The sequence below is a fragment of the Tetrao urogallus genome, assembly GCF_951394365.1.
Source record: "Tetrao urogallus genome assembly, chromosome: 1".
Classification (NCBI taxonomy): Eukaryota; Metazoa; Chordata; class Aves; order Galliformes; family Phasianidae; genus Tetrao; species Tetrao urogallus.
The window spans coordinates 179,284,017-179,302,269 of NC_136813.1; the positions used below are offsets into that span (position 1 = coordinate 179,284,017).

Here is an 18,253-nt window from a genome sequence, read left to right on the forward strand (position 1 = left end):
CTCCACACATCCCAGTTGTTCTCTTCTCTCACTGGAGCCGCCAGCCTCCCAGGCACAGAACTGAGATCACTAAGCACACCCTCCAGTGGCTGACGACAGTCAGAACCATTCAGCTTGACCACAAATACTGTTCTGGCAGGAACGCTCCTTTAAACTGCAGAAGATGGTCCACGGCACCGGTCTCACAACCTCCCATGACTCCATATGCACTTAAAAAGACAAAGAGTTACATAAATTGCCATTTGTTTTTGTAGAAGCTTCACTTTGCACTGCCCATCAGCACTGTCTCTGCATATTGCACAATGTTCTCATTGTTATAAAAAATGTCTTCTGTATCAGGCAGGAAGAAAGAGAACTCTGCCAGGAGGCGCTAATGCGTGCTGTTGTCCGTAGTTAGAGGTAAGTGGTTGCTTGTGTGGCCATCGGGAAGTGGGTCCTGGTCAAACAAAAACAGCTATTAATGGCTTGTCCAGGAACATTACCTCCCCCTTGCCCCAAACACACATTTCTTCATTCTCAAGTAATTTCAGTATGACTTTCACCTGGCCTCCAAAAATTGAATAAACTTCATCATTCAAATCTATTCACCTTCCCTCCTCTTCTTCCACTTAGGTAACTTTACCAGCTAGCAAACTTCAACAAAATGTCAAGAGAAAGACAGAAGTCATAAAGGCTACCTAGAGACTAAGCTGAAAAAATAAGAGTGAAGTAAAATCAAGTAGTTGCTAGAGGAACATTACTACTGATGCCTTAAGAAGGGAAATGTAAGACTGCTCAGCTCTTGGAAAGATCAAGAGACCTGGTTTAATTAAATCAGCTCCTTAGAAAACACCCTGCTTCCTTATCTGTTCAGTTTTCCAATTCTAAGTTACAGAACCTTTCCTAAGATGTGCATCAATGGGAGGCTTACTGGGAGCACCTTAAGCTCCCCTGGTTCCAAGGCCCAAAGCTGTCCTACTTTGTCACAACTCCAAATTCTTATCGCCTACCTTCACATAGCTGTAACACCTATCAAAGCAAGCAGTTTTTCTTACCATTGTAGATCTGTAGGAGCCCAGTCTGAAACGGCAAAAAATAACTTCTGCTACAAATCTTCCAAAGCCATGTAAAATTCCTGCCATGACAAACATGATTTAAATTGTCACCAGTAGTAAAACCAAAGTATTTATGGAAATACTATAACAAAATTCTACACAATGATTAAACACAACACGTTGCAATAAAGCAGTATGTAAAATGCTAAGAAATCAACAGGAAAAAGAAAGCATCAGAAACAGAACTGTAATTTTCTGAAATGCATCAATAAAAACAAGAGCAAGGCTACCCAAACAAATGTAATTCCCTCTGCTTTAAGGGTTCTATTCTTTGAAATAGAACCATCTACTCTGAAAGACAGCTCTTAGCTTAAGGCCCCTTCAAATCAGTCAAGAGAGCAAGCAACTTTTAAGCAAGATACCCTTTCATGCCTCGACTAACAAAGTTAATTGTGTCTTTTTGACTTCATTATTACTCAAGGCCAGGCTGGATGTGGCTCTGGGCAGCCTGCTCTAGTAGTTTGGCAACCCTTACACAGCAGCGGGTTGCAAGTAGATGGTCTTTGAGTTCCTTTTCAACCCAGGCCATCCTATGATTCTATGATTCCTTGGAAGACCAAACCCTGCAGTACACTGACAAGTTACATGAGGAATACCTTGCCAATGACTTCAGATGGAAATGTTATCTCAGCTTTCAGCACTGATTTATCACTGGATCCCAACTACAGAAAATACAAAGAATAACAGAAGGAAACAGCAGGTACTCTCCAGACACAGCACTGGGACACTAAAAATGAGTGTATTGTACTGCAAATTTCAGCACAAAGAAATGCACTCTTAACCCTAAGCCTGCTGGAATATCAGGTCTCACTGTAATTTAGCCACACAGTGACCTAAAAAACCAACCAAACAAAACACACCCCACAAACTAATAGGACGTAAGAGGGAAAGCACTGATAGTTACCTGTAGTTGAAAAAATTCCCCCAATAATGCCACAGAGCCGTACTAAGAACTGCCAAAAAGGCATGTGTTCCTCTGTCACTGTCACCATAAGGGAACTGATATCGTATTTCATGAATATTCCTGACACTCCATGACTGCCAGCTGCATGGTTAATTACTCTTTCCTGAGAGATAAAGAGAAAGGCAAATTAGCTGCATCTTATCAGTCAGAAGGAAAATAACAGAGGTGACGACAAAACTCCTCCATCTAAGAGTCTAAGAGTCACTGTGGTGGTGAATTCCAGTAGAGTATTGGTGTGCCCCAACACACTGCCCCAACTCCTATGTTCTGCACTGCTTCCTTGGAGCTACATTTACATATCCCAGAGGATTTAATCCCTGGTTCTTAAAAAGCACCAGAGAAGATCCCAAACTACAACATACCATCACAGAAATTCGGGAGCTTAAGTTAAATTAGGCCAATTGCCCATTGTGAATTTATATGCCAAAATCCATTACTTCCACACACAAAAAAATTAAAGATCAGGTTCTTAAGTCAAGTTTCTGGGATCTGAAAACCCAAATCTAGGCTTCTTCATAATGTTTGTTTGAAGTGACCTGACTGAAAATAATCACAGACAAAAATAAATAAAAATAATAACCACTTCGCCATGACTCCTCTAAATGGATCACACACCTTAGTTCTAATGTGTTCACTGAAACCCTCCCATCCCCATTTTTACAATTTTTTCTTATTTGCTCAGATTCTTAAGCAAAAAAAAAAAAAAAAAAACAACAAACGAAAGAGGAGAGAGCATTTACCATCAATCTGCTGTTAAGGAAGTGCTGATAAATGCACTGCCAGCAAGTCTGGCTGAAAATAAACAAGAGCAGCAGAAAAGAACCTAACTGATGGCAGACATGCTCAGCCATGTCTCGGCCAGAAAAAGATGACAGACAAGCAAAACTGAACTGAACAGCAATACATCACAGCTCCTTTTCACCTACATTTAGCATAGTCTGTGCTCAAAAAATACGCAAAGCCACAGTACAAAATCCAAGCAGACTGCTGCTTGACAAGCTGCCTTTTTTGTACTCGATGTTGATATACGTTGTACTGCTGCTTTTGCTACCAAAACCAGGTTAAAGGATGACAAAATAATTTACTGATTATTGATACAAGTTCACAGAAATTTTACAGCAGTTAAAAACAGGGCATAAAATGTTTTCTGTATATCAAGAGCATGACAACATTCAGTGTTAGAAGATGGTTGACCAGGCACAATAACAAGGAGAAGACAACTGAAGGTATTTCAACTAAACCTTGCCATACACTAAGGCTCAAATTTTTGTTTGCTTGCTCCCCATCCTCTAATTGTTTCCCTAAGCCTTAATGGTCTTCTGAGGTCAAAAGGTGGGAAAAAAAAAAAAAAAAAAAATCAAGTTAAACAGAACACTCAGAATTCTACCATCAAAAAAACAGTATTTTCTTTTCTTCAGACCATCAGTGGCTATCAGTGAAGTTCTAGGATTAAACCTTTCTAACACATAAACACAGTATCTCACAATTCAACAACAGCACAGACGACTTTGCCTATGCCTTGCAAAGTGTATTTATTCACCACTGGCGACTGAACCTTACTGCACCCCTGTTTTAGCCACAGCTGACCAACTGCCTTTCTCTGGGTCTTCGTGTTCTTATACAATAAAGACATTAATTTGCTCAATGAATAACTGCCAGGAGCCTTTCCCAGCTCATCTGCTAGGGGTGTTTGGCTTCCAAAGGCAAACACAACAGAGCTACCTATTGAGAAGGAGCAAGGTATGTAAAGCCACTTCACCTCTATTCACAAGCTCTTCCCCTACTCAGACAGCACTGCACCATCCCTACAAAATAGAACTACTAAAATAGAAGTAATTTCTGAACTTCCTATCAACCCAAGGCTTTGTCCTCAGCTTCCATTTTTAATTAAGCTTTTCAAAGAGTATTTTCTTCTTGACTTGAGAATAAAGGATCAAAACAGAGTTCAGTGTGAAAACGAGGCGCACAGCTGGCACACGTAAGGCCTTTTTTCTCACCGACAGCAGCCTTTTAAATTGGTGTCTCGTGATTTGCCCCTGGTACCACACTGCAATACTGATGTTCTTTGTGGATTCAGCATTAAACTAGCTCTTAGTAGAGGAGTTTTCAAAAAAAACAGAGTACAACTAAGCCTCAGTTCTCACATTTAAGACCAACTGCTGCTAGATTTTCCCCCACATGGTTCTCTTATTTCCACTTACCCTTTCTGTCACTGAAAATTGATGAGTTTCTGCTGAAATTTTGTATGTATGGAGTTTGGTTGGCACAACTGTGATAAAATACTGGAACATCTGGTTGTCTAAAAGAAAACAAATGTCAGTGTTGAATTAAGTACAGACTAAAAGACCATTTGAGACACAGTCACAAAGAACTCAAACTGCAATTATTAAAACAGTTAACCAACTAAGCTGTTTACACTCAAGATATCCTTCAAGGTGTCCCAGCACTGCCAAGCCTACTTCAGCACCACCTGTGTGAACAAAGTTAGTTTCCATGGGGAAGGCCAACAGCAAATTTGTACTCAAATTCATGAAAACACTCATTAAAAAAGGGCCACTTGCGTCTTCCAGGGCAGCAGAATGAGCAAGTTTTACAGTCACTTCTTACACAACACATACTGCAATAGGCATCATCTATCTTGACAGTGGTTCAAGTAGGTTTTAGGTACTTAGTTGTCTATGTAAAAACAAGTGCCCTTCTAAAGTGGTTATGGTTTCTCTCTCAATTACACAGTCTTCTAGAGAATTCTTCTAAAGCAATCAGTAGACTTCAACATTTATGACTTCTGTCTTCATTCAAATCCCTAAGAAAAGAAACATTGCAAAGCTGAAGCAATCTACTTCAATTGCACAAAACTGGCTGAAAGAGCCAATGGAGCACACTGAGAGACAACGCCAGCTTTAGAAGGTTGTAGCAATCACCTGCATGTGGGAATGGAAGTCAGAGGATACAAATTAGGCATCACTGTAAAGCAGGTTCCTATCTTCCTTTATTTATACCTGGGAAAACAGTGAGATACAAACCCTTCTTGTAGCTGCCTTGCAACATGTATCACAGAAGTGACAAATCAAACACAGGAAGAGAATTTAATACTCGTGTTTGTTTTGCTGCTGGTAGGTTTGGGTCTTCTGGTTTGTTCTTTACTTCCTCTTCAGAGGAGGATTCTATGACCTTCCTGCCTAGAGCACAGCTGCAAAATTCTTCACAGCTTGTTCAGGCATACACCAACTTCAACACAACTTCTGGACTAAACTGTAAATGAGCTTCAGCAGAACAGTGAAGTCCATCAATACTGACATTGAAAAGAAACCGATCATTTAAAATGCCATGTCAGCAACTCAACAGTGCCTGTTCACTGCCAAAGTTAATAGGGCATATTGGTTCTAAGTCAGAGCACTCATGAAACATGATAATGTTTTATATGTAATTTACACGCAATTATTGAATCAATATAAATATTAAAGCAAGAGGCTTTTTTTTTTTCTTTTAAAAAAAAAAAAAAAACTTACGATCTGATGCTATTTTTTCTGTTCCATCCAAGGGATTGATAATTCCTGGAATAAGCTCTCCAAATGACAGATGATCTATTCTATGTGAGAAGTTATAAGCTGAAAAACAATAAGAGGAATGAAACATTTTAAAACTATGAAATTTCTGTGCCTTTCTCAGAGAAAAAGACTCCCCTATTTCTCACAGTACAGAACACTTTAATTACAATACTTACCACACCAGAGTGCATGCCAGTGGATTTGTGCAGGTGACTGCATCAATAAATCCACACGCGTATTTCAAACAACTCAAATTCAAAATATTTAAAAAGAGGTTTAATTGCTGCAGAAAAGAAATTCTAACACAAATTATATTTGTAATCAACCTAGAAGCTGAAGAGTTAAAGTTTAGCGATGGAAATTACTTGTTAGCCAAATACTGAAATTCTACAATAGTACTGTAGTAGTATTAAAAAGACTAAAATTTCATGAATTAATCATACAAAGGAAGCACCAGACAACTATCAAGTGACTAACTGCTTGATTTTGCTAAGATATGTAACTTTCACAGTATTCGTCTGTGCTCACAGCCAGACACTTGGGGGTTCAGCTATTTAAACACTGAGTCCATTTTTCACAGTAAGTCACCCTTGCCTCTCATTAAGTACCACAGCAACAGACATTTAGTATGTACATTCATAAACCAAAAGCAAACCTTCTAGAGACAGATGTTAAAAATTCTTAACCTCTTGAAAAGCAGATTTTACAAGCAATTGGTACTTTGGACCGAAATACAGCAACTTCATATGCTATCTGTGTTACAACATATCTGACATTTCTGTTATGTTATCATACTATAGAAGGAGCCTAAGATAACACTAATAATGTTGAGCCAACTGGGGGGATGGGGGAAGGCTATATTACTACTGAGTAATAATATTTCAAAGAATCTTATTCATGTCCTTCTGCACTGCCACTGCCCAGCTGGACACCACTACAACAACATACATCAACAGTCGGAAGAGTTTGTTCTGAAAGAAATGATGCTCATTCATATGGAGATAACAGAAAGCACTTACACTCATGGCTTACAAGGGCTGCCAAGTGAGCATGGCCTCGAGGGTGTGGTATAGCCCTAAAGAAAGCAAAATATGTTTTATGGAAAACTTGTTTAATGAACCCATGCAGAAAGACACGGTTTCCCAAACTGGACTATGTAGGGAAATTATCTCTCCCGCTCCAGTTCAGTAACACCAGAGAGAGAGCTTTCATTTATTTATATGTTAGAACTACAACCAATAACCAGGTAACCACCCTAATAATGAGGAATGAAGACCAGTTAACAAAGCTTGCAAGGGAAGAAAAAAAAAATAATAGAGATACAGATGCAGCAGTGAGCAAAAGGAAGCAAGGGAAAGCAAACTTCAGACAGGATAGATACGACAGACCATATGAAATACCAAAACAATTGGTTCTGGAAAGGGCTTAAGAACTTTGACATCTATGACAGAGGTGGTTCAAGACCAGACAGAAGAGACACTTGGAGAAACATCCACACAAAGACATCAGCTGGAATTCCATGCAGATAAATTAGAATACAGACTGAATGCTAAGACCTCTGCTGAGAGAGGCAGCAGAAAGAGAGGACAGCCAAACCAGAGAGCAGAGAAAAACTTAGCATAAATTTGCCTGAGATGTACCTAAGCTATTACCATTACAGAAACATATCAGAAAGTCTCTCTTCAAATCAAGAGGAATGGGAACTTCGCTTCCTCACTACGCTTCTGCACCTACACTCTCTTGGGACTGAAAAGACACACACCTACATGCTAGTCATGTTTGTTAACTGTGCAATAACAGAAGGAAGTTGGGACAGGCCCAAAGGATGGAGGCAGCTACAATCAGTCCATTCCATACCTTATGTCTACAGACATCCTTTAGGACACTGGGTCTGTTCAGCTTTGAGAAAAGAAGACTGAGAGGGCACCTGATCCAGGTCTATAAATACCTAAGGTGTGGGGGGCAGAATGGCGAGGCCAGACTGTTTTCAGTGGTGAGTGGAGACAGGACAAGGGGAAACGGCTGGAAACTGCAGCATAGGAAGTTCCGCACAAATGTGCGCAAGAACTTCTTTACAGTGAGGTGACGGAGCACTGGAACGGGCTGCCCAGGGAGGTGGTGGAGTCTACTTCTCTGGAGGTGTTCAAGACCTGCCTGGATGCCTACCTGTGCGACCTGCTGTAGGGAACCTGCTTTGGCAGGGGGGTTGGACTCGATGATCTCTGGAGGTCCCTTCCAACCCCTACAATTCTGTGATTCTGTGACACTGGCATTAAACCCTACACCGCATGCAAGAGGAAAGAGCTTACTGTAACAGCTTAGACAAGACACCAAATGGAAAAAGCATGTGTATGGGACAAATGAAAAACAAGGTCATTAAATTAAAAGTTAAAAGCATACAGACATATATACGTGCACATACTATATACAATGTAGAAGTCATTTTTAAAGATCTTTTATTTTCAGGAATTGAACAGAACATACTTGCCCACAGTTATGTGAAAATTCCCTGCCACTTTATTGACATACAGATGACCGTGAATTCTGCATGCATCTGGAGACTCTAATGAATTATCTTCCCTGTTTAAACAAAAACAACAAAAGAGGTACTTGAGGATATTCACTGTTTAGTAAAACCAACATAGTATACTTAGATTTCTTTTCCCTGGAACAAAGGCATAGCATTATCGCCTACCACTTCATCATATTCTTCTGGAATCACAAGAGGGATGGTAGGAAGGAGGGAAATGAACACAGATCAGCCTGCAGAAACCAGTAAGCTTTTGTTTATACTTGTATTCAGAGATCTGGTCTACAAAACTAACTTGCAACTCCTGAACAACTGAACAGAAAATACAGTGAGAACTTACAAATACCTCACTGCCCTTTGGATTCCATTGTCCCCAATTCCATTACTAAACGAGAATGTTTGTTCAGAGATTCTTGTTGTTGCATTGTACAGAACAAAATGCATGACACATAACACTGCAGCAAAAATAGCTTTCCCCATTTACTTTTTATAAAGCTTTCCTCTTCCTATACTTGCTGAGATGTCCACAACTCAGAGCATATCTCCAAACCTGCTTCTCAGAGGGAGAGGAAGAAGCTTCTTAAACAAACTTTATAGGGTTTATAGACATAAATAGGGTCTCAAACACTGCACTAGCAAGTGTTGTGGAGATAGAAGGACTTAACGAAACTGAAGATGTCAACTAAATGGAAAATAGGATTTCTGAGCATTTCTCAGCCTTGCCTCAGAAAGATAAGATGTATTTAGTCCTCAATCAGATTAAAATACATCATGTACATAGAGCGTTTTTGGTGTTTGCTTTGTTTTATTTAAGGTCTGTTTATATTTTACAGAGAAAGAAATTTCAGCTTATGTGCAGAATGCATTTTTTCCCTTAAAAATTCTGCAGCCTTTAGACTCAGGCAGGCCAAGTTTTCTGTGTAAGTGAAACAAAAAAAATATGAAGTCCACTTAAATTGAGAGGGGAGTGAGAAGAGGAAGGAATAACCCAACTCTTTCTTACCGTGGTGGCAGTGCTGTAGAAGCACTTTTAAAAGCACTTTTGAATATCACATCTTGAAGAGAGTGTTCTTCCTGCAGCCTGCTCTGAATGAGCTGCAGCATCCTGAAGATTACACAAATGTGAAAGTATCCAACATTAAATCAGAAAATAAGTTCACAATTAACTATCAGGTTCAGGTGCAGTTTATAAATAGGAGAGTCAGCAAGATCTCATGTAAATATCAAAATGTTGCATTAAAATTCGAGAATAATAGTTTATACACACAAAAACAAAGTAAATATAGCTTAAAGGTCCTGGTGTTAACAGTAGTATGTTTTCACAATACCAAAGCTCAGACTCCCTAATAAGTCGAGTTTCTGTTACTTCTGTTACAGGGCTATCAGCATAATCATCACACATAATCAAGCTATTCCAGTTTAAATAAAAACAGTGTATCAACTAAGGCATATGAAAGATCCAAACTCATTTGCTTTTGCCTGAATGTGGCCATTTGTTACTGTAGCTCAGCGCTGACATTTGGATGTCAAGCTATCTCTCAACTCATAATTAAAACTTGTGCTATCAAGCATTTGTTTTCTAAGGTAAGGTGAGTGAAACATTTATGTTTCTTGGCTTGCAACGGCACAGCCCAATCCCACAGATCAGTCCAAACCCAGTGTAGGAATTCTATCAGTCAGCTATTGGAGCAGCCTTCAGGCCTCACAAAAAGCACACGTGCACTGTATGCTAAGTCTTGTGTAAAACAGTAAAATTAAACACTTCCTCCATTCCTTCTCCAGGTATCTTAATGATCTTTTGGAGCAGTACAGCTCAATTAGTTGTATTTCAATCAGTAGAAGCTGAGCCACTATGGCAAATAATTCTTAGTTCTTCTCAAGAAAGCAAGAAAATAGTTCCACACAAAGAAAAATAATCTCACATTACTACACACAAAAATAAACCAAACCCCAAGAATGCTTCTACGAGTTTATTACAAACACATGAAACAACAGCACCTCATTGAGAAACAGCATGCCAATTCTTGTCATAGGCAGACATCCCAATTGATGACAGAAATGAAATAAATTCACTTCTTTTTACAGGCTCATCACTCCTAAATTACAAGCAGGAGCTGTGAGACCCAAAATACAGCTCTGTTACCCAACTCAGATATACCTTGAGGTCACTTCCGATACATATAACACAAACAAGCATCTCAGTACTTCAGTTACCTTTGCCATTCCTTTTGTTGTGGGCTGAGATCAAATACTACCTGAAACAAAAAAAACCCACATCCAATAAAACACACAGGAAGCACTGAAGTCCCATCCCTGAAACCCAGAAGAGAACTGGAGGGATGTAAAGTTGTGGGAGACTAGAAGTAAGGCCACATGTGGTACCAATGGAGTCTAGAAAAGGATTTTCTCTTTAAATAATATATTTACTGTTCAAGCACAGAAATTTCTGTTCCTTTCCCTGAAAAAAATACTCTTTTGTTTTAACGTATAACTTCAATATCTCTTCCTCCTCTGGTAACCTAAGTTAGCTGACCCTGCCCTTCTAGCCTTTGACTAATAGAGGCCAGAAGCAATATGCAGCAATTTATTTCAAAGTGATAGAATTGACAGGTGTTTTGATGCAAACAGCAACAAATCGGGCAAAGCAGCAGTCTTTGGAAGACAAAATCTGTTTCTAGGGTGATCCCCCACTGGGGATACCTTTAAGACGAGCCACCAAACTTGCTCAACTTCAGTCAGCACAAGATTAATATCCGTGTGCTGAAATCAATTTTATGTATCAGTTAACACTGATGTGCTCAACACATTTAATTCAATTGTAGTAAATGTTCCACCCTACCAGAGCTATGGCCAAGAGATCAGCTACAGGGAACTGCTTCTCTTAAACATAATCACTGGGGCCACTGCTAGCATGCAGCAGCAACAGCAGTGTAGAGATAAATGTCCAGATAAAGAGGATATATGGTATGAGAAGAAACAAACCAAGCTCCTTTCCAAATACCACCTCCCCTCAGCTAGCCCCAGTCATTCACACACACACACACACCAAGTAGCAATTTGAGAAAGAATTTTCTTCCTTACAGGACAAAACTTACATGCAGAATACACTTGGGTTATGAGGCATGTCATAACTGCAGCAGGAAGTTACGTCCTCTGATATATTTTCATTAAATGATAAATTACTTTCATATAGTAGAATTATTTCAAAGCTTATTGTATTATGCAAGCAAAAGCACTTTAAGAGCACAGATTCGTGAATTTTCAGTGCTTTCAGTTTGCAATATAGAAATTAAATGGACATATTTAATTCAAACTTGTCATCTCATACTATGAGGTGGTGGTTTTCCATTTTTATCAGTCACAGGATTCTTCTAGTGAAAAAGCAGTCACATCAATTCTTTTTTATGTTTGTTTCCCTTCCACATCAAATACTTTCAGCATTCACCTGAGGAACTGAGGAATATAAAAATAACCAGCTGTAGCAATCAGCTGGTTAAAAAGCACTGACCTGGGAATCTGCTATGATCAAACCCGCTGTGTTTGCAGAGAATGAGTATGCAGAAATCACAGTGCACAGCCTATTACCGTAGCAGATTCCTGCAGTGAGCACTGCAGATCACCCTCAAAGATCACACAATACTTGGAGACATTCTGTGCAGCCCAACTATGGCAAATAAAATCCAAGCCAGCAAACCAACCCAGCAGTGCTTCACATTGAGTAAAGAACTATTTCGTTTCTAAGTAAAAAGGTTTGACTAAACTTACTGGTTCGTAGATGAGGCCATCTGCAGAGGCAACCATTGTTTCTGCTAAATCCAGAACATCAGCCCCCACATCTGTTTTGAACAGGGAGACAAATATTGAGGCACACAGGTGATCAGAAACAAAAAAAACTTAGAGGTGTTCAAGTTGAGATTGAGCTTTCACAGGACAGTGGTCACCTTCAGCATAAGTAACGGGAGAAATTGGGGTAAGAACAAACAAACAACACCATAAACCAACAACCCAACACTGTATTTCTTGCTAAGAAAGTGCAAACAAAAAGAGAACCAAAGCTGTCAAGTAGCTTAATACCAGGGAAGTGGTGGGGGTGGGACACCACGGAATCCTACTTTTCAACCTATCAAACCTCTACGTATCATGAAGCAATGATGTTCAGTGACCAAAGGCACACTGTGCTATTTTCTCACTGATGTAACACTTTCAGAAATGCTGGATCACACACACACACAAACACACACACAGGCTTTCTAGGACTGCTTATATATATGTCAGTATTAGTTTGTTTAACAGGCACTGAATTCATACTGATGCAAGTTGAAGACAAAGTTTTGTTCATTTCCAACATTTCAAAAATAAAATTAAACTTTAAAACTTTTGGCGCTAACTGGAAAATAATTTTTAAGAGATTAAAATAAATTTTTAGAGTAAGGAATTAATGAATTAATACTAGTGAGGCAGTACAAGATCCCAATATTGCTGAACAATAGACAGACCAGGTCAATATCTGCAAAGGTCACTACCAAATTCCTGCTGCTGAATTGTGGCTCATAATGAGTTTTTATTCTAGCTAGCCAAAGATTGGTGCAGTCAGTCATCTTCCTTCCAACAGACATGCCAATGTTCGGCAAGATGTGAATGACTTGGCATAGATCACAGGACCATAGAATGGCCTGGGTTGAAAAGAACCACAATGATCATCCAGTTTCAACCCCCTGCTATGTGCAAGGTCACCAACCAGCAGACCAGGCTGCCCAGAGCCACATCCAGCCTGGCCTTGAATGCCTCCAGGGAGGGGGCATCCACAGCCTCCTCGGGCAGCCTGTTACAGTGCGTCACCACCTTCCATGTGAAAAATTTCCTCCTAATATCCAACCTAAGCCTCTCTTCTCACAGTTTAAAACCATTCCCCCTTGTCCTATGATGCTTTATCTTATACCAATTCTTCCAGTGAGTTACACCAGTACACTACATGTCATCAAGATCAAAAGTAGTCAGCTAAATACTTTGAATAACATTCTGTCATACTGAGAGCAAACACACACAACGAGGGGTCCTTAAAGTGCTGAGTTTTCACCACTGGATACTTACACTGACACCTCATGGCAACTGTAATGTCAATATTGATTCTAAGTTTACTGCAGAGAAAGAAAAGACAAAAAGGAAATTTACAGTGAATAAAAATACCAAGAGAAATGTTAATGGAATTCTTGGGTTCCTTGCAAAAATAGTCAGCTGACAGAATTCACACCAATAAATATAAGCTGTTTGAAATATGAATGAACCAAGACAGTTTTGACTATTAAAGCACTGATGACCACTCATTATTTAAGATATAAAAGCATCAGATCTCTCTGTTAGGAGCCTCAATACTGCGACTATGAGATTTTCCTGAAATATCATCAGTCTAAAAGACTGCCAGGCTTCTAAGAAGAACACACCATTTTCAGTATGTGACACATTTTTAATTCACAACCAGTGCAATGAGTTACACAATTTAGCAGATCCAATCATGTAAGAGCTGCAAATCCAACACTGAGCAAATACTTGGCCATCTTCCTGCTGTTTTGTCCTCAAGACAGGCCACTGATTTTCCTCAGGACGCTGAAGATCAGGCTGAGGAATTGCTAAAGTCAGTTCCCAGAAAAAACTGTCATCTAAAAAGGAATGCTGGTTTTGCTAGCACTACTTCAGGGTAAAATAGCTCTTTTCACAACAGGATTCCCATGTTTTAACAGCAAAATGCCTTGCACATTTATGTCTTTATCCTGAATTTTGTTAGAATGAAAGCAGGCAAGCAGAACACAAAATAGACACCAAGAGGCACCAAGTTTGATCCACTGGCATTAACCAGTAATGAGGGCATTCTCAATTGGTTTTCACAACAGCTTAAAAAAAGTTTTAATTTGCGATGATTAAGTGCCCTCATTACAGTCACGTGGTTGTGTCACCTCCAGGGATCTCCTTCTGAGAAGGGCAGCCAGATAGGAGAAACAGCAATTACAGAGATACAAGTTCAGAGCAGTTTAAATTGTTGCAGGACCGCAGGCCCAGCGATTAGCCCAGACTAAGGGGGCAGCCTGCAGCAGGAAGTCCTGTGACAGCCTCTTAAGCACCAGGCTATACTTGTCTTCTATGACAGTTTCAGTGGGGAAAGAACCTCTTTTAGAAACCCCTCACATCTGTTTGAACGAAAATGAAACTCTCCCTTACATTTCTCGCATTCGCTATTTTTTTCCTTACAGAACCCTTTCATATTTCTGAAGTACAAGACACCAAATTAATATACGTATATTTAGCTTGTTACCACAGCAACTAAGTCAAACAGCTTTTAAAGTTATTTAAATTCTAAACCTGTGATATTTAGAGGTGCTCTGTATATGAAATCTCCTTTAACTTCACACAGAATCAAGTGTGTGTGGCATCACCTAAGGAGGAAAGGCATGAAGCTGATGGCAAATGAATATTCAGTGATCTTGGGGACCACACCAGGAGCCAAGAGCAGAAGTAACCTCTTGATAACCCTTAAGCTTCATCTCCAACAGAATGAAATATATTGACAATTAATATATTAACTGTAAATCAGCATCACACAAACGCGGAGGGTTGGCACAGCTCAGGAAGAGTTACGAATCACAACACCTTCTGAACTGTGAGCAAATAGATCCTCGTAGGCCTATAGCACCAGCACACCTACATTATTTTGACTCCTTCACTGAACTAATCGTAGTTTTTCTTCTCCACATATTCCAGGAAAAAAAAAAAAACCTTCTGTTGGTTGATCTGTTGAGTCCCCTTAGTATTTCACTTATATTTCAACCACAAATTGCTTTCAAGTCACAAGCATATCTCACATCTATTCTTTCCTGAAAGGCAGACAACTTAAATTTGAAAAGAAATTATAAGGAATAAAAATTACCTTGTAAAATCCTTGTCTACTTCGTATTCATACTTCATCCACGTGTCCCGATACACCGTAAATTCCATTATAGTCAGGAAAGCTATTGTTGTAAATGCTATCAGAGAAACTGAAAGATAATGAAAAAAAAATTACAATCATGAGAAATATTCAGGAACAAACAGGACAAAATTCTGACATTCTAGAATCTGAGTATTACCAGTACAATCTTAATATCTTTGACTGATTCATACACCCATAAGCTGCCCTTATGCTCTCCAGTACTTCCTTTTGCATAGGAGAGGAAAAGAAGCTCTATCTTTGCATCAAGAAAGATGAATGGGGATGGTTATGAACTCCCTGGAGGATTCACTAACAGGTTAAATATTCATGAGCATATAAACTAAAATGCACTGTCAGAGTCGATCTGGGCAAACAATCCTAACTTCAGGCATGAAGGAAGGAGAAGGTAAACTTCCAAGTCCCTTCAAACTTGTCTACAGCTTATATAACTTTTATATTTCATTTTAGAGCCAAGAAAACACTATGTTGAAACAATACACATTGTACATGCTGTCCAGCAAACAGAAGGTCCCCTTGTACTGCTTGTGGACAGCCACAGTCAGGTCTGCCAACCCCATTACTTTGAACAGTTCCGACTGATGATAAGCAACTCATTCTCCCAACAGCTAATTAAGTGCAGAACTGATATTTTTATGAAAGAAAACTACAGCGTACATTTAATAGCGTATGTGCCCTGCTTATCTCCACTTATCACACCAGCAGTTGTGCAACACTGGGGGAACATAGACCTACTGCATACAGAAACACGGCCAGTGTGTACAGAAGCACTTGCTATGCACCCTTCTATTAAATTAAGGCTTTTGTTAAGTTGGAAAACCCTCAGTTAAGTGGCATGGTAGTGTTTTGCACAGCTCCTTTATAGGGTACGTTTTCTATCTGCATTCTGTAGAGTATTTCTGTGGCAACTGGAGAAAAACAAGACTGCTTTTCATAAGCTTCAGTTCACTATATTGTGGCCTATGGCCCAGAGATGAGAGCAGGGAAATAAAGTCACAGTGCTATAGAATCAGAAAAGAAATCATTTGTCATTTCATAAACATTTCAGGATCAAGTCTTCACAAGAAGCTGTCCATTTATCATATATATGAAAACCTTGATATCAGCACACGTCACAAAGGCTGGAGCCAAAACATCTGCTTTTTTTGTGCAATTCTGAGCAAAGGAATAGGCAGAATTGAGCAGGAGAAGGAAGTCTTTGAGAATAGATCCTCTTTTCTGAAGGCTCTCCCAGCCAGAGCTGGAATCAAAAATCAACCTGAGAGATTGGTCCTTTTTCCGTAATGGGTTTTAAGATACTTAAAGGCTGTGAAGAGAGTTCTGATAGGTTCTGTATCCTCATAATATCAGAAAGTGACCAGGCTGGGCAGCCTAGTCTTGTATTAAATGTACAGGTTGGTGGCCCCACATGTGGCAGGGTGGTTGGAGATTCATGATCCTTGAGGTCCCTTCCAACCCTGGCCATGCTGTGATTCTGTGAACATGAGCCTGATCTCCAATTCTGAATGAAACAGAGACACTATTTTCTATGCTGCTATAAAATTCAGTAAGACAATCACACTGTCTTTGATAAGGCTGTTGGAATAAATCATATGAACAATGCTGAAGTAACTTCTGGTGCTGAGAAATCTTTAAGGCACCTCTGACCAAAGTGAATTTCTCACATAGCATGGTGCTGCACCAGAAAAGAGGAATTTTTAACTCTCAGTTGTAATTTGCAGAAGAAAAACAAGGAAACAACAGCAACAAAAAAACACTTCACTTGCTTCATCAGGAAATGGGCTTTTTAAAATAATGAGTTATTTCATGACCTCTTAGAGGTTATTTTACATAAAATAACGCTTCAATTATTAACAGTACAATTCAGGAAACAGCAAGGTAAAACAGATCTTTGTGATATTTATTTCTACAGCACAAACTGTGTAATGACTTTAAGGGCTTATCTGTAGATTGCAATTGCTTCTTGTACTCTTTGTTCAACTGAGCTTCAGACATTACACACAAGATTTCTGCTTTCTATTTCAAAATGATAGCAGTTGCCTTCCTATAGTCCAACAGGTGAAGTCATTTCTTTATCAGGCTACCTGAAACCAAATGAGAGGCAACATTTTCTGGTCAGATACAAACAGGAAAGACAGTTCTTACAGCTACAGTCCTCAGAGAGAAGCTCCAGTGATAGTACAAGCACACGCCCTGAAACAAAGTGTTTTATTCCTCAAAAGGCTTCCCTTACTTTTAAAATCAACTGTATCTCCAAGACAAGAAGCGTTAGAAAGTGGTCTTCATTCTGCTGTTCAACTCAGCCAATTCAGACATCCCTGGACAATTTTTCTTATTTATGAAATCATAGCACTGAATCCAACTTGCATTTCACGCCATACTGACACCGTCTTACCCCAAAAATTTATACAGAATTGAAGGAAACGGCTTAGAGAGACTCCATAAATTAAGAAGTTTTACTATATCCTTGACACAGCGCATTTCCAGTTGTAGTCATTTCAAAGAGCTTACAGTGAACACATACATTCAATTCTCTCATCAGTTTCGCACAAAAAAATCTTGCTCAAGATGAGCAAAGACCACATCTATCAGGAGAATATAGTATGTGTTTAAATGAAGTAAATTAAGAGATTAAGATACCGCTTTTGGCTAGTTTTAAATGAACACAGATGACTGCTTTCCTTCTACTGAAGCTAGAAGCTTCAATAGGAGCCTAAGGGTTCACCAGACTGAGCTGACAGGCAGTCTCCATCATGTGAACATATCAGTAAGGCCTACCTGTTCCCCCGCTTGCTGAGGTCTCCACATAGCTTTCAGGAACCTTCGGGAAGGCATCCAACTCTTTCATCAAATTCAAGGTCTTCTTCCGATTCAGTCGCCTCATCTTCAGCACACTCCTCCACTTCCTCCTTCATATAATCCCTCTGATTTGACAGTAAGTTGTGATTAGAAGACACAACCAATACTGTTCATCCTCAAAACTAGCTGACATTAATAAGGCAATTAAAACCCAAGAAATACAGGTAGACAACTGGATACTCACTTTTGCTTCAAGAAAACCACTAAACCAGTACACACATCACTGCATACATTCCAGCCACATCTACAGCATTCAATTACTGACTCATTTCTTTCCCA

At 39.4% G+C, this 18,253-nt stretch overlaps 1 protein-coding gene across 1 annotated transcript; it reads right to left on the bottom strand.

Annotated features, from left to right (window-relative positions):
* Nucleotides 1–370: 370 nt before the first annotated feature.
* Nucleotides 371–17,999, bottom strand: ERGIC2 (ERGIC and golgi 2; the record flags this gene model as incomplete). Its single annotated transcript, XM_079544614.1, has 13 exons — nucleotides 371–436; nucleotides 1,035–1,114; nucleotides 1,999–2,161; nucleotides 4,260–4,357; nucleotides 5,568–5,666; nucleotides 6,626–6,681; nucleotides 8,091–8,186; nucleotides 9,140–9,241; nucleotides 10,351–10,391; nucleotides 11,902–11,972; nucleotides 13,228–13,274; nucleotides 15,056–15,164; nucleotides 17,894–17,999. The coding sequence occupies 13 exons, from the start codon at nucleotides 17,997–17,999 to the stop codon at nucleotides 371–373; spliced, it is 1,134 nt and encodes a 377-aa protein (XP_079400740.1).
* Nucleotides 18,000–18,253: the final 254 nt, after the last annotated feature.